The sequence below is a fragment of the Anopheles gambiae genome, chromosome X (assembly GCF_943734735.2).
Source record: "Anopheles gambiae chromosome X, idAnoGambNW_F1_1, whole genome shotgun sequence".
Taxonomy (NCBI): domain Eukaryota; kingdom Metazoa; phylum Arthropoda; class Insecta; order Diptera; family Culicidae; genus Anopheles; species Anopheles gambiae.
Genome location: NC_064600.1, coordinates 17,219,569 through 17,235,970, shown reverse-complemented (window position 1 = coordinate 17,235,970; position 16,402 = coordinate 17,219,569). Strand labels below are relative to the sequence as shown.

The window sequence follows — 16,402 nt, the reverse complement described above, 5'->3', positions numbered from 1 at the left end:
AGTTTAAGACAACTATCAAATATTATTTTGAGGTAGAGTACTGCCTTTTTAGGAAGCATTTTAATCTCTGTGTTGTTAATTTCGTCACAGCCTGCTGATTTTTTATTTTTAAGATTTTTGATTATGTTCATGAGTAATTTTGGTTTAACCAAGTAACCTGGATCCAAGGAGTGATTTTGGTTTCTCGCAAAGAAAATTCTATTGTTTTTTGTAACTTTCCTTTCCATTGGACTATTTGTGTTGTAAGTTAAGTAATGAGAGTTTTCAAAATGTGTTTTGAGGGCGTTACATTTTTCAGTGGCTGTTAGGAAGATGTTGTTTCCTAGCTTTAGCGTTTGAATAGTATGTTGCTTGTTTTTAACTATTTTTACAAATTTGAATAGGTTATTTGTATTATTTTGTTGTGTATTTATACTTTTTAATGTATCAGACCAAGCTCTGTTACGGGCTAGTGACATTTGCTGCTCTATCTCTGTTTTAAGTGCATGATAATAATTCCGAAAGGTAATATTACGTCTGTGTCTTTGCCATTTCTTCCTGTATTTATTTCTTAGTTTAATTAGAGCAATAATGTAATCTGGAATGATAATGTTATATTTTCCAGGAATTGCTTTCGGAATGGCACTTTGTTTAGCTGTTGTAATAAGTGAGGTTAAGTTATGTAGCATATCATCGATTTGTGTAGCGTTAATTATGTCATTTGGGTGTATTGTGGTCAAGTCGATACTATTATTTATAATATTTTTGAAAATATTCCAGTCTGCTTTTTTGTAATTATAAATACCTTTGTTGGAAACAAAATTAGCTGATGAATGTTTTATACTGAATGTAACTGGCAAATGATCCGAAGTGAGAGCAGTGATAGTTCGTAATTTCGATATTGAATACAGATTTTTTGTTAGCATTAAGTCCAACGTTGAAGTATTTCTTGTGGGGTCGATAGGAATGTATGTTGGTTTATCTGGGAAATGTATAGAAAATTTACCTTTTTGTGCTTCAGCAAAAAGGAGTTTTCCGGCTGCATTTGTAGAGACACAATTCCATGATTTATGTCGCGCATTAAAATCGCCACAGATGAAATAGTTGTCGTTTCGCGCTGAAAGTTTCTTGATATCTTGTTGAAAGGTAACTAAGTTGGTATTTTTACCTGGGTGATATGCTGCTATTAAAGTAAATTCTCCTAGTCTAGTGAGCACTTTAACACTTAATGTTTCGATTATCCCTAGTTTATTATGTTTTAGCAATTGGTGTCTAAAATTGCATTTGATCGCTATTAGAACACCACCTTTTGGTCCCGATAATCTATCAACTCTGTATACTATATAATTCGGAATAGAAAAAGCGTGCACTGGTTTCAGAAATGTCTCAACAATCAATACAGCATCAATATCATATCGGCTTAAATAGTAGATTAAATCCATCTTTTTGTTGGCAATGCCATTAGCATTCCAGTAGGAAATATTAAAATTGTCTGGGCAATCCATCACGGGAAACAAAATTTAGCAACTACCTCAAAGATCACTGTTATTTGATCCTGCTTTGTTTTGCACTTTTGTAGCTTCTGAAAAACTTCGCCTACAATTGGAATTATTTCCGAAGAATTAAAAAGTTCGCCTGACGCGGTTTCATTTTGTCTGAAATTTACAAATTTGACTGGGTTTTGTTCAAGTTGTTTCCATCCCTGAATTGTTTTTGTCTGTGGTAGAGCAGGAAAGCTATTTTTTTCCATGTTGAAAGAAGTTGTACGTTTCGGTTCTTTAGGTAGATTGGTAGCGGGACGTTTAGGACATCCGCTGAAAGTAGCTGTATGGTTACCGCCGCAATTCGCGCATTTCAGTTTGTGCTCTGGCACTTTGCCATCACTTGAAGATGACCCAGCTGTGAGTGGGCACACTGACGAATTATGATCGTCAGCACATTTGTTGCATCTAGCAACGCGATTACAATTATTCGCACCGTGCCCGTACAGTTGGCAACGTTTACACTGCATCGGTCCGGCTCTTTTCGAAAAATAGCTCCATTTCACTACACAGTGATCTAGAGCAGGGATGGTTCTGAGAAGATTCATGGATATTGTACCCGCCGGAAAGTGCAGTAGGTATACTGCTTGATCATCGTATCGTTTTTGCCTGATCTGTAACTTTTTTATACTGGTTGGTTGCAAATTCTCTTCTTTTAAGATCTCCATCACTTCATCGGTTGGGAGATCGTGTAGGCCATACAAAACGATTTTTGTAGATTTTTCTTCATCTAGTTGATAAGTATGATATGCAACATTGCTGTTTTGTAGGTGTTTTATCACGCTTCGGTAATCGCTTGTGTTAGTGACCTGAACATTGGTCCCGTTGTTTGTCTGTTTGGTGCTGTACCTCACTACACCTGCTTCTATTACACACTTATGCACAAAATGTACGGACGAACTTTTAACGACAATAGGTGGCACTTTGTTCGTTACCGTCGCACTGGTGGAGTTTTTTGTAGTAGTGGTTTTCGGGACAGCGTCCTGAAGCTTTGCTGGTGTATCTTCACACTCGCTTAGTAGCGCGTAGCTGTTTTCGGAACGATCCGATCTAACGCGTGAATCGTCGTATGAACGATTTCTGTTTCTTGGTATTGGTCTTAACCTTTTACCTTTGTGTCTTCCTCTCCCCCTCATCTTGTTGGTAGGAACGGGACACCTGCTGCTTGTTAGTATTTGTTTGTGATTCTATCGCTATCGATTGCTTATCAGATTAGAGATCAGCAAATTTACGTCTGCTCTCGATCGGAGCTGGATTGCGACTGATTTTTTTTTTTTGAGAATTTTTATTGTTTTGTTTGAGAACAAGTGTGGTTTTAATTTATTTTTTTGTTGTTGTCTCAGGTGTATCACAAACATATTAAAACAAAAAATAAATAGCAGTCAAATAAATGCAAACTGTCATTCTGAAACCCGACAAACAAGCCCATACTTGCGCTTGTAGCGTCAGGGCTGCCTGTAAACACACGCGCAAAAGGCCTTTTCGCCCGTGTTGCCCATGTTGCGCACTCTAGCTGTTTCTCTTTCCCACTTCGAGTGTTTTTTTGTTTTGTTTTTTTCATCGCAGCTAAACGTCAAACGATCCACTTCGAAGGCAGCTACTTTTGTAAACAAACGTGTACGCTCTCGTTCGCGCACGTGCCGCAGAAAGGGCACGAGTGAGCGCGAGGCAAGACCACTGGCGCGTTGTCCCGTGTGCTGAAGGTTTCTTTTCTTATTTGTTGTTGTTGTTGTTGCTGCTGCGTGTAGCTACTGCGAACGTACGAATTTTCGTAGCGCTGCTGCTGATGAAGCTTCAGTTGGTTCGAGACTCGCGAGATTAGCCCAAGTGTGCGTACTTCCTCGCTGGTGGTGTGGTGGTCAAGGCGTCATCGCTTCAAAACCCGCTTCAACGCACTCCAGTGCCGGTTCTTACCAAAAAGGAGTAACAAAAACAGCAGCATCTACAAACAGGTTTGTGTGGTGTGTGTGTGTGTTATTCTTGAAGAAGTTGCATTCATCTTCCAATATATCTCCGTGGTAGAATGGCTACTTCCTCTTGCGAATGTATGCTAATGCTGTTGCATTTTTTGTTGTGACATACTAAACGCGATTGGTAAAATAATCTACACATCCGCATCTTTCCTCCCCATCCCCCTGGCACAATAGCTAGGGTCACACGAAGTGATCATCAAAATCCCTTCCAAACTTGCTTCACTTGCAAAGTGTGCTAAAGTGCTGCTGGCCAAGATTGGAATGAGATCAAGATAAGCAACCGACAGCAGTCCCGGAGCCCAGGCAGCCGGATTGATCATGTCCTTAAGAAGCTTCACCGCAGCGCCTAGTCAGTATCGCTTATTAACAAATTTTAATTTTAATTTAAAGTCTCCGTTTTTTTTGCCCTTTTGGACTTGCACGGGAAAGCAAGAGCACTTCTTGTGTAACACGAACTTGTATCCCTACAATGAAAAAGGGTTGTAATCCCCCGCCTCCTTCTCCTCCGGCATAGGCAAATCGTAGCGATCTCACAGGGGGCGACTAGAGCTGCAACCATTGCATAACAACCGTGTCATTGCCGTGAATGCAATTTGTGGGTGAGAATTGCACACACACACGAGGGGGTGACAGGCAGTGTTCGGTCATCGCCAAATGAATGCATGTTGAAGGGCACGGTTGCCAAAGTGGCCGAAAGGGAGGACCAACCCACCGAACCACAAACATCAAATCGGAGGACACACACAATGTGTACACAATCTGTCACACGCTGCCATCTTCGATCGCGTCTAAAGTAATGTCTTTTATTTTAGATGATATGGCTTTTTGTTTAATTTTAGCCCGTAAATCGTGTATCGCACCTTAACGGGTGGGTGGGTGGATACGCTTTTTGAGACGGATAAGCAGCCTGTCCCCCCGATCCTGTCCCGCTGCGCCTGCTTGGAACGGCTTGGAACGGTTTGGCGCAGCGGTGCGGACCATTGGAGCTAGCCGTGTCCTACAGCAAACACACGCGAGCACGCGCGTGCAAGGGACAGTGCTAAAAATAGTACCTCAACCGATGGGCCCGATCATGGCCCGGTGAGTGACGGCCCGCCCGCCCAGATGGTAAGAGCGTCGCGGGAATTATTCGCACTCGACAGCAAAACCAGCGGCACCGAGCGCCAAAGCAGCCGGTCTCCGGTTCGCGATCGCCAGCCAGCTGATCGGTTCTGTCACATCTACGCATGTTTGCTGTGTTTTGATCTACCGAACACCAAGCTAAGCTGGTGGAAGATTGGTCTGCGCTGTGCCCGATAAGAAGTGTTAATTTTCACGCAACCCAGAATTTAGATGTACAAACAACACGCCGGCTGAGCGCGTCAACAACACGTTTAGGAAGCTAAGACCAGCGCACCAGAACAACATCCGTTTCATGTATTCGTGTATTTCGATCCAAATCGTATCCTCTGCGCACAATTGTGTACCATTTATTTGGAATATCTAAGACGATGATTGTTTGCGAGGTTGATAATTGGCCGATTAGACACGAACACACACTAGAAGCACGACCGCGGGAGGGACACACGATGTTACCGTCTTATCTCGCGCTGACCAGCACTACCAGAAATATTGCACTACAAAATGGCATGAGCCGGTCGAGATTGATAATAAGAGCACAGGCGGCGGACAGTCCTTGGCTCCTTGGCGAGATCGGTTTTGACGGCCTGTTGACGTGGCGAACCAAGCTTCAACGTTTTGTTTCTGAGCCTGCCCTAGAAAGGGTTGCCTGTGGGTTGGTACTCTAACCTTAGGGACACAATACCGCACACACACACACACACTCGGAAGATAGTTCTTGCATAACGCCGTGAATGTGTGCAGTGCGGTGAACATTGTACCGGGCGAATGATGCTTATCGCCCGGTGGGACGGTGATAACGCTGCCCGCCCCGCAGGAAGCTGTGTAGCGCTTTATTTTGAATTCATCCAGTTTGCAGCGCGCGTACGGCAACGTCCACGCCACCTTCGTTTGACATTGTTTTTTCAAAATGTTGGCGCTCGAGGTTTTGCCTGCCGATGCAAGCAGATTTGCACCGCCGATCCGGAATGTTACCGTTTTTACGCTGGTTCCGGTTGGGGGAGGGATCGTGTGGCCTGGAAAGGCGTGTGCGGTATTTGCTCTCAACTCGCACCACGCCTTATCTCGCCTTAAGACACAGTGTTCCGCCCTGAGCCCCCACTTGAATTGATTAAATCAATCATAAACGGTTTGAACAGGGGGTTTGAAGCGGGCGCGCACGCAGATAACGCGAGTGAGTGTAATGCTTGTTTTTCATCCTTTTCGTGGACGTCCCACAGCAATGACACGGTGTAGCTTTGTAGGATGGAAAGCCCTCCATTAAAACTTGCTGTGTTAAGAAGCATGTACAATGAGTAAGAAAATAAATAAATTCTTTTGGGATGGCGAAGCTTTTGATGCTGGTAAAGGACACAAAAAAAGAAACCATTTCACACATGTATGTTTGGCACTGCAATTAGCGCCTTTTTTCGCTGAACATGCTTTTCTTCCGGACGGTATTAGATGTTCGTTATAATAAGCTTAATGTGGGATTTTCTGTTGTTATGGGAAGACGTGCCAGATATGGAGAATTGAACCAGACCGGTGCTACTGTCCGACAGGCCAGCAGCTCCAATCTGTTATCAGTGGCGTAAACAGATTTGATCCACGTATGAATAGATGTTAAAAGAATCAGATTAAAACATAGCACAGAATTTGTCTACACAGGCATTTAAGAGGTAGTGTAAAATATGTAGTCCAAAAAGATTATAATTGTGCCCGATTAAAAACCATTCCGTTTGTGACTTTAGAAACAAAGGTTTTGCTCCATGTGATATTTTGTACAAAGTCATTGAAAAAATGGAAAACTATAATTCTGAAGAATGTGAGGACCTTTTTAGCTTAGAACAAAAAAAAATCAAACAAATATGATATAGTAAACAAGGAACCAAATAGAGGTGTGCCCTAAGAACCAGAACTGTACCATATTTTCTTTAAATGAAATGGACAAAGTGAATCGCGATTCACGTTCAGTTCATCTTAATGAAAGAACTAGTACGTTCACGTTCATCAAAATGAACCGAATAACCCAAGCCCCTAGACCCAAGGCCATAAGGGTACCACAAATAGTAGACGTCTAAATAGTCTAAAAAAATAGTGCAAAATACTTCTTAAGGAAATTTCAAGTAAACCAGTTGAAAGATATGCCATAAATGTGGGGTAGAATTAATGAGGATGTAAAAATAAATGTCACAAATAAGCGAGTATGTATGAAAGAGTTGGTTGTGGCTTTTGTTTTTTGATTGATTAATATAATAATAATCTACTAATATTGCTCTCTTAAACTCCAGTAATGGAATGTTAATAATAATCCATCCATCTCTCTACTTCCTCTTACAAATTACTTCTGCATTGCAATCGAAAAATCCCCGACTTATTTATTTGATGTATATTTAGGCTTATTCTATTCTTGCAATCGAGATGTTTCGACGTCGAGCTGAATTTTTGTTAATGAATAACGGTTTACTTTTAATCTAAACTATCCAAACTTGAACCGCATTTAATAGCGGATTCGAGGTTGCCATAGAAATGTGTCAAAGTAGTACATGTAAGCGTCTACGTGTCTTTCGATTCTAAAGTCGATTCTAACCAGTCAGTTCTCGACATCAAAAACCTAGAGGGAATTGAATATCGAAAGCGATATTTTGGCAGTGTGCAGTTTTCTTCGAAGAAAAATGAAGTACTGGTATATTTTAAGATTAATCACAGAAAATCATTTAAGTGCTGATAAAGGGATTCTCACGATTTATTGGTTGGTTCCCATAAATTTTTGGTGGATTCCCATATTTTTTTGGTGCGTTCCCACGATTTTTTGGTCGTTTCCCTGAATTTTTTGGTCTAATTGTATTGATATCCAATCGGAAAATACCAACAAATTATGGGAACAAACCAAAAATCAGTGGGATACGATGAATAATTCGTGAGACGAGACCAAAAAATTATGGGAACTGACCAATACATCGTGGGAAACCCTGTAAAACCAAATGTAATGGACCAATATAAAAAAGGAGCCTGTCCAAAAAGCGTACCATAGAGTCTAATTTCCAACATATGCAGTTCACTTCCAATCAGAAAGAGTCAAGGAAATGTCCGACAAGTATGTAAACCCCTGTTAAACCCTGTAAGAAAAGTTTATTTCGATTAACTATTCGGGAATTTCTTATCTTTTTGCTTCAGTTCCCATTTTTGTAAGAATATTTTCAAAACATCTCCGGCAGTTTGTCAGGCAATTTGCTATTTCGGCTTAGCCGGTCTCGTAGTACAGTTGTCAACTCGTATGACTTAACAACATGCCCGTCATGGGTTCAATCCCCAAATAGACCACGCCACCATAGGTAGGACTGACTATCCTGCTATGGGGGAGAATCAATTAGTCACTGAAAGCCAAAGCCCACAAGTGGGTACAGGCAGGCCTTGACCGACATCGGTTGTTGAGCCAAAGAAGAAGAAGAAGAAGCTATTTTTTCGACTGTTCGCCTCAATTTATTTTCCCTAGGAGATTTTTAACAAGCATATTCTAAAAAGCAATCGAGAGTGTAAGAATAGATTATGCCGGATTATTAAACCATGAGCTTATTATATATTTTTTCTCGTTTTTAAGACACGCATTTTGAATCATCCTCTTTTAATTTAATAATTTTCATAATTATAAATAAATCATAGTTAAAACATGGAAGAATTTATTATTTTCCGATGAGAACCGCCCATTGTGTTTTGTGCACTACATTAAGCGGTGGTGTACCGCCGTTCTATGTAGGCCTGATTGTATGTGTGTGTTTTACTTTTTTGCGATACGAGAGGGCCTCTTAATTCCGTCGCTTTTATTACTCCGCACACACACAAACCGTTACGATCCGTTTAAAAAAAAATCAATGTTTTTTCTCCTCTCTTTTTTTCTAAACATGAACCATTTCGCGACTCCGAACCGGTCCAATATGTGCTACATATCCCCCCCCCCCCCCCCCCCCCCCCCCCCCATACACACATTCCCATCTGGCGGCAGCTGGTGGTGCACACGCGGCGAGAAACGACGCGGGAACAGAACCCACGCCTGCGAGAGAGCCGAACAGACGGAGAGAGTTTGAGCGAGAAAAGTTATCAGTGTTTTGCAGAGGGCAAACCCTTGAAGGCGAGGGGCGGCATTACACCAGCGCTGATTCGCAGCACTGTATCGCTCTCGCGGCAACCTTTCCGGAAGGAATCGAGAGACCGCGATCCGTTCGTACGTCTGTGTGTGTTTGTGTTTGCTCGGTGTGACCGCGAACGGGGTGGTGTAACTAAAGGGAGGGAGAGGTGAAGCTAACGCGCGCGCACACACATACACACCGCAGCCATGGCGCTCAGTCATATGCTAACGCTCTGCCAGCGGAGTGCCGCCGTAAGCTCTCGAGGCCTGCTATTGCGCCCGGGCAGTGTGCACGTACGACTAGCGGCCGCCCCAGTGCCAGAGCAGCAGCAGCACGGTCCAGCAGCAGCAGCAGTAGCAGCAGAGTCGCCAATCAACCAGCAGCAGAGCCGCACGTTCCTCACGATGGCGTGCGTACAGCAGCAGCAGCGATGCGTGTCCGTCGACAACATCAACCCGGCAATCAAAAGCATGGAGTACGCGGTCCGCGGCCCGCTGGTCATCCGCGCCGGTGTCATCGAGAAGGAGCTCGAGGAGGTACGTAGACGACGACGACGAAGACGACGACGTTGCGTCGTAAATGTTTACTCACCTTGCGGTGCGCATTTTTTGTTTTGTTCTCCCACTTGCTCCGGCATTCCCCTGGACGACGACCCATTGCCGCTGGCGCTCGCTGACCCCACCGAAACAGGGTGCGAAAAAACCCTTCAAGGAAGTGATCCGCGCCAACATTGGCGATTGCCATGCGATGGGCCAGCCGCCGATTACCTTCATTCGACAGGTAAGTGTGTAGTTTGTGGCGATGGGGTGCCCTATCCAGGGAGGACGAGATGGAGTGTCCACGCTGTAATGGGTACGCGCGCCCAACATTATCGAACAGAACAGGGCTTGCGCCGTTGTGTGCGAAACCGAACCTTATCGCGTACCAATACTGGCGTGGCAGTTTCCAAACAGTAGGTAATGGGGGATGCAAGTAGGCACGCGCAAAGGAGATTAAATATTCATACACCGCCACGAGCGAAAGGTAAGCCAGCGAGCCAAATTAAGGAGCACACGGCGTGCGGGCGGCGGTTGCGAAATGCGTGCCGGCGTGGTTTGTTGATATTAACGAGCCGCGCGGCGTTACATAACGCCGCCCTTTTCCGAAGGAAAGGGCTCTCGAGCAGCGCTTCCGATGTGTAGCGGTGACTCTCGTTCTCTTTCTCTCTCTCTCTCTCTCTCTCTCTCTCTCTCTCTCTCTCTCTCTCTCTCTCTCTCTGGCTCTAGTTTTGCTCTTGCAGCTAGAAATTGATTACTTCCTGCTGTGCAGAGTGTGCTTCATCGAGGCGTCATTCTCCAGCTCCCGTCAGCCGATGTAAACAATAAATCGCTGGAAAACATCAGCTACACTTCATGTAATGAACGATGTAGTTTTTCTACCCATGGCTCTTTATTGCTTGCACACGCTGGAAAATGTGGCATTAGGCAAAAGATTATAAAACACAACCGGTTTACAAGCGGACCGCGGCTGCTGCCGCGCGAAAAGCGGTGCAAAAACGTCTCTCTTCGTGGGGTTTTGCCGAAAAACATTAAAAAAAAGAAGTTTCAACCATATAACGTGCCCGGCTTTCTGGCGATCGCGTTAGAACCAGTTTCTGGTCAAATTAGCATATTATGACACCATCAGCCGCGTGTTGTGCTTCAAAAATCGCCCCGTCGCTATGCCGGTGGTTCTTTTCAAACTTTGTGCCTGCCAACAAACCTTGCGTGATACGTTTGCAAAACACCCAAACCAAAAAAAAGCAAACTAATGGGGTATATATTTATGTTTGGGTGTGCATGTGTGTGTCTAAACGCTTTTGATTAGCAACAATTGGGACAATAGATTCTGCGGCCGCGTAAGGTTTAATTGGCATTTGCAGATTGAAACGAAGAGAAGCAAAAAAAAAAAACAAACAAACTGTTAACAGAAAGCGAAGTGAAAAACTTTTTTTGTATTGGCTGTTGCCATCAGCAGCAGCATCTGCGTGATAGACCGCCGCCGAACGGCACCTTCAATCAATTTATGGTGTCAGAGCGCCGAGTTGGTTAGAATTGACAGGCTCACGCTCCAATGTTTGCGATCGATTCACGGCGCACTTGCGGAGGAGGACGGGGGTGACATGGCTACGGGGCGTCAATGTCACACTTATTCCATACCCCCCACAACACACCCAAAGTGCCATAGTGGGAACCGTATCACGTATTTGCACATGATTGCGCAACCGAGGCAACAGCCATGATGCTCTCTTGTGAGAATCTTTTGTGTTGGCTTTTTTTTGTTTACTCTAAACTTCATATTAAGGGCATCCTTTTGCACTGATTGGAGTGATTGACCTGGACGCTATTGGGTTACAATTTTACTATCGTCCGTCATTGCATGCTTTAAATAGCTCTATTGCTGTACGCTTGCTAGAGCGCTCGGATGGTTACGCGCCGGCTCTTTGTAGATCCCGGAAGTCTTTCGATTCCCAACCTGAACCGTTGTTGTACTCTGGTAGCAGTAGCAGCAAGGACGACTTTTGTTTGCCTATCATTTGCTGATGAAGAATCGTCTTCAACTGTTCTTGCTTTCTTTGTTCTCTCCCCCTTCCATAATAGCGTTGACGCAAAGGGAGAGAAGTTTATATTAAAAAAGTATTATTTACAAATATCCGCCCCACCCGATCGGTTGTAGTTTCGCGACGAGTAATTAAATGTCCTCTTATATCACCCCCAAAGACCCACTAAGCCTATGGTGTGGTGTTTGGTGAAGTCGTGTGACCAATAAACCGTTCTTTTTCAAACCGGTCGGCTACGATCTCATTGTCGGTCACTTGATACCTAACAGAGACGGGTTAAGCGCACACAACAAATCGATGCCAGGTCCCCGTTTCTGACGCGCGTGCACTCTCGCTAAATAATCGGTCAAACAAGCCGAACTAGCAGCATTGTTGCGTCTCCGGTGGCGAACTTTTGTCTCAAGCACACGGCTAATTTTTGTAAGCAAACACTACCATACCACGCACGATGTTGTACAAAGAATTGCGCGAATATATACACATTCACGCGTGTGCTCTTTTAATGTGCGCGCGCTCGACAGATCTCGAAAATTCACAGTTCAGCGGGGAGCAAATGCCTTCCTTCCATCGGATGTTTGTTTTGTTTTGATTTTTTGTTTTGCAATTTTTGCAACCCTGCTGCAAACATACTATTTATACAGCAAAGGGTGTTTGGGGTGATACTGCAGGTGGTTGATTCCGATTGGCGTCATTTAATTGTTTTTTTTTTTGTTGTTGTTTTGATCTTCTTTCCGTCGTCGACTCATTTCCTTCCCATTCGGGTTTTTTGGGGTCTTGATGTTGATGATTTTTAATTACAATTGTACCCATTCCAACCACACATTTGTCAATCAGTGCGTCATGAGATTCTCGGAAGCAAACGTACACATGCAATGCAACAAGCAAATGACCAACGAAAATAATGAACATATCCGTGGTAGCTTGATGCTCATTGCTGATACTCAATGAAAGAGCGTCATGACATGACATGCTAGTACTTGAGTCAAACACGAAACACGAACTGTCAAGCTGAGCTTAATGTCGGCGCAAGTATAATCATGATTTTTTCTGGCTGTTAACAGTGCTACTGCTACTTAACAATGCCACTGTTACAGTCACCAACACTAACTGAACACTAATAACTGTAACGAAGCTCAAATCAGTTCACGTACACAACTGAGATGATCAGAGGTGAGACTGAAACAGTTGGTGGATCAATCACATGCTTGGGGACATTTTGTTTAGCACCCAACTCTTGGTCACTCATTTGGTCACGACATTTTCTGTCGGTGATAATCATGATATTCTTGGAATATATTTGGCGTGTGGTCCCAAGTACAAAATGAGCATTCATTCTCGCTCTGTCTGCCTTGATGGTCTGCCGAGTCAAACAGAGCGAGAAACCATGCTCATTTTGTTTCTTGGAACCACTCGCAAGCACTGTTATCTCCTATGACTATCGAGATTATCATCGACAGAAAATGTCACGACCAAGTGACTGGCAAAGAGATGTTTGCACAAAATGTCACCAAGCATGTGACGGTCACACCAACTCTTTGAGTCTCACCTCTGATCATCATAGTAGAGCTAACATTATTTTGTTTCAGCCGGAATTTGTCATGACTATGTCAGTGACATTTTGAAGAACTGATCACAGTGAAAAAATGTCATGACATAGTGACTGACCAAGCGTTGGTCGCAAAAATGCCACGAAGCATGCATTGGTCACACCAATTGTTTTAAGCATCGCTTCTGATTATCAAAATTGAGTACGTGACGCTGACATGGATTTTGTTTCAGTCAGATTTTTTATGACATTGATAGTGACATTTTACAGAACTGCCCCAAACGTACTTCTTTGTTGGAAAATGCTGCTTTGTATGATACGAAAGATGTTCCCTGCTGTTGCATCTATCTGTCCAGCAGCCGATATTCTTAGACCGAATGGGGGAAGCACCATACCAGCTCAAATCTATTTCTTCTGCGATAAGACATGTGCCCGTATCACTGTAGTTTGCTGCCGATGGCCGATGGCGACAGCAGCGAGCAGCGCCTGCCCGACAAGACATTCAACGATAAACACTATCACATACAATGACATGTTGTAAATTACCCAAAGCCAGTAACAGAAGCGCCATCAGACATCCTCTTATCACAGCTTCACTATCATCCAGCCGCTAGCGTCAATAGAGAGCGTCTTATCGGACAGTTCCCTTGCCGTGTGTTGCCTGTCTATTAATATGTACTCCCTGTTTTCCCTTGGCTCAGGTGCTGGGGCTCGTGTCGTACCCGCCGCTGTTTAACGACCCGTCGATCCCGACGGACGCGAAGCAGCGCGCCCGCGCCATCCTCGACGGCTGCAAGGGCGGCTCGGTCGGCTCGTACTCGGACTCGGCCGGCATCGAGGTGATCCGGCGGCATGCGGCCGAGTACATTCAGCGGCGCGACGGCGGCATCCCGGCCGACTGGCAAAACATCATCCTGTCCGCCGGCGCGTCCGGCGGCATCAAGGTGCTGATGGCGCTGCTGCGCTGCCCGATCGACGGCAAGAAGCCGGGCGTGATGATACCGATCCCGCAGTACCCGCTGTACTCCGCGACGATCGCCGAGTTCGACATGGAGCAGATCGGCTACTACCTGGACGAGGCGAACAAGTGGGGCCTGGACATTGCCGAGCTGGAGCGGTCGCTGAAGGAGGCGCGCAAGACGTCGGCACCGCGCATCCTCGTCGTGATCAACCCGGGCAACCCGACCGGCCAGGTGCTGTCCCGGTCGAACATCGAGGACATCATCAAGTTTGCGCAGCGCGAGCGGTTGGTGCTGTTCGCGGACGAGGTGTACCAGGACAACGTGTACGAGAGCGGCTCGCAGTTCCACTCGTTCAAGAAGGTGATGATGGAGATGGGCGAACCGTACAGCAAGATGGAGCTGTGCAGCTTCATGTCCTGCTCGAAGGGGTACATGGGCGAGTGCGGCATCCGGGGCGGGTACGCCGAGATCGTCAACCTCTGCCCAGACGTGCGCACGATGCTACTGAAGTGCATTTCCGCCCAGCTCTGCCCGACCACGGCCGGCCAGGCCGTGCTGGACTGTGTGGTCAATCCGCCGCGCAAGGGCGAACCGTCCTACGAGCAGTTCGAGAAGGAGAAGGCGTCCGTGCTGGAGTCGCTGCGCGAGCGCGCCGAGCTGGTCGCGCGCACGTTCAACTCGATCGAGGGCTTCTCGTGCAACCCGGTGCAGGGGGCGATGTACGCATTCCCGCAGATCCGGCTGCCGGCGAAGGCGCTCGAGGCGGCCAAGAAGGATGGCAAGCCGGCGGACACATTCTACGCATTCCAGCTGCTCGAGGAGACAGGTAAGCACTGCTCTCGCATTCGCGCTCCGGAGGTTCATTCACGCCTACTAACACGCGACCTTTTGACAATCTCTTCCGCAACAGGTATCTGCATCGTGCCCGGTTCCGGCTTCGGGCAGCGCCCCGGTACCTACCATTTCCGCACCACCATCCTGCCCCAGCCGGAAAAGCTGAAGGAAATGCTCGGCCTGTTCAAGTCCTTCCACGAGAAGTTCCTGCAGAAGTACAAGTAAGCTGTATGAGCGCGAGCGCCAAGCGGATTGTGAGAAGGCGGGAAGGAAGCAGATCACAATATTTAGTAGGTAGGAGAAGGAGAGCGAGAAGAGCGATCGTGCAGGACCGGCACACATCACACACACACACAGCCACACATTGGTCGCTAAGCAGCATCGCGGAAGAATTGGGCAAACATATCGTGCCGGCAGCGATTGAGCAGAGATCGATCGAGCGAGTAGGCAGTAAAATGGAGACCGCTTATGTGTAGACGAAGCAATTTAATTGCAATTTCTTCAAGAAAAATAACGGCATTGGGGTGCAATGCAAATAAAGGGTAAACCTTTACAGCCGTAGGTGATAGAGCGAACAGTGGATGCAACACCAGCACCCAGGCAAAACGGATTTCACGCAGCGATAAAGAAATGATCTTACACGAAACAACAAAAACTCCTCGATTTGTTCTTGCTTTTTAATGTAATTTTCTTTTAGCCTGTTCGTACGACGTTCTTGTGTCCTCGCGTAACGTTTTATCTTTTTAAAAAAAACCCTGTGACCCATGCACGTTTGTGTTTGTAATGCCAGCCCCACAAAGTGTAACCAGTTCAGCATACACATGGAACACTCAGTTATATCTTCTGATTCGCACCAAGTTGAAACAATAACGTTTAAGCTTTGTTAGAATGTTTGCTCTATCGACACTGCACACACACACAGGTATTACAAAAACAAAAAAATAATAAGCACAGCATTGTTAGGCGGTAATGTGTACGATGTGTTTTGGATTGTTGAAGCGTTAAGGAAGTAAGAACATTTAATGTTCTGTGTTTCCAATTCCCTTACATTACATTTCGCTTCCGGTACAACCGGACGCAGCGAAAAAAATAGAGAAAATTATTCAAAACAAAAGAAAAAAAAAATTTGTGATGCTAATAAGTTTAATCAAAAAAACAAGCGCAAAAAAGCGCAAAAACTTATTCGAAACTTAAAATAGTGTAGCACACTCCCAGATTGCAATGATGAGCGCATAAAAACACATCTGACGTTGGCACAAGCCATTACTGGAACTAATTGGAAAAGTATGATAAAGAAAATTATGTTCACGCTTTGCGGCGTTGCGTTTCGGTGTTTTTGGGGATGGTTTCTCGTACACGCACACGCTTTCCTCGTTTTAGTCGAGTTCACTGGTGCTTACAAGCGGAAGGGTCGCTAGCAGTTGCCCGTTGCGGGGTTAAGCAGAGTTAGCCAAGTGTCTTAACGAACGAACCGTGTGTGTGTGAGACACGGTAGGGCCAAATTTAATAACACACACACACACAGACAAACGCAAAGATTAAACTGTCGAGCAAAATTTTACGCAAAACACAATTGGGAAACTCTAAGACAATAATTTTTGCATAGTGCCGCCTGGCAGGAAAGTAAAAGTGAAAATTTAAACTGTGTAGAACCTTAATGCGGTCGTTCCGATTCTCGCGCGCGGGGATGTGCTTGTTCATCAGCAAATGCATTGTTTCATCGTAAAGTTCACAGTTTTTTTTTATGTTTGCTTTCCATAACAA

General features: G+C 45.2%; 1 protein-coding gene across 2 annotated transcripts; it reads left to right on the top strand.

Annotated features, from left to right (window-relative positions):
- The first annotated feature begins 3,058 nt into the window (after window positions 1–3,058).
- On the top strand, window positions 3,059–15,293 carry LOC1277418 (alanine aminotransferase 1). 2 transcript variants are annotated; one of them, XM_316880.6, is made up of 5 exons: window positions 3,059–3,472; window positions 8,595–9,254; window positions 9,409–9,498; window positions 13,544–14,630; window positions 14,715–15,293. In XM_316880.6, the coding sequence occupies exons 2-5, from the start codon at window positions 8,925–8,927 to the stop codon at window positions 14,861–14,863; spliced, it is 1,656 nt and encodes a 551-aa protein (XP_316880.6). In that variant the 5' UTR covers window positions 3,059–3,472; window positions 8,595–8,924; the 3' UTR covers window positions 14,864–15,293. The 2 variants fall into 2 exon arrangements, with proteins under 2 accessions (XP_316880.6, XP_061512669.1); XM_061656685.1 differs by having other exon boundaries at window positions 3,158–3,472; window positions 13,544–15,293.
- Window positions 15,294–16,402: the final 1,109 nt, after the last annotated feature.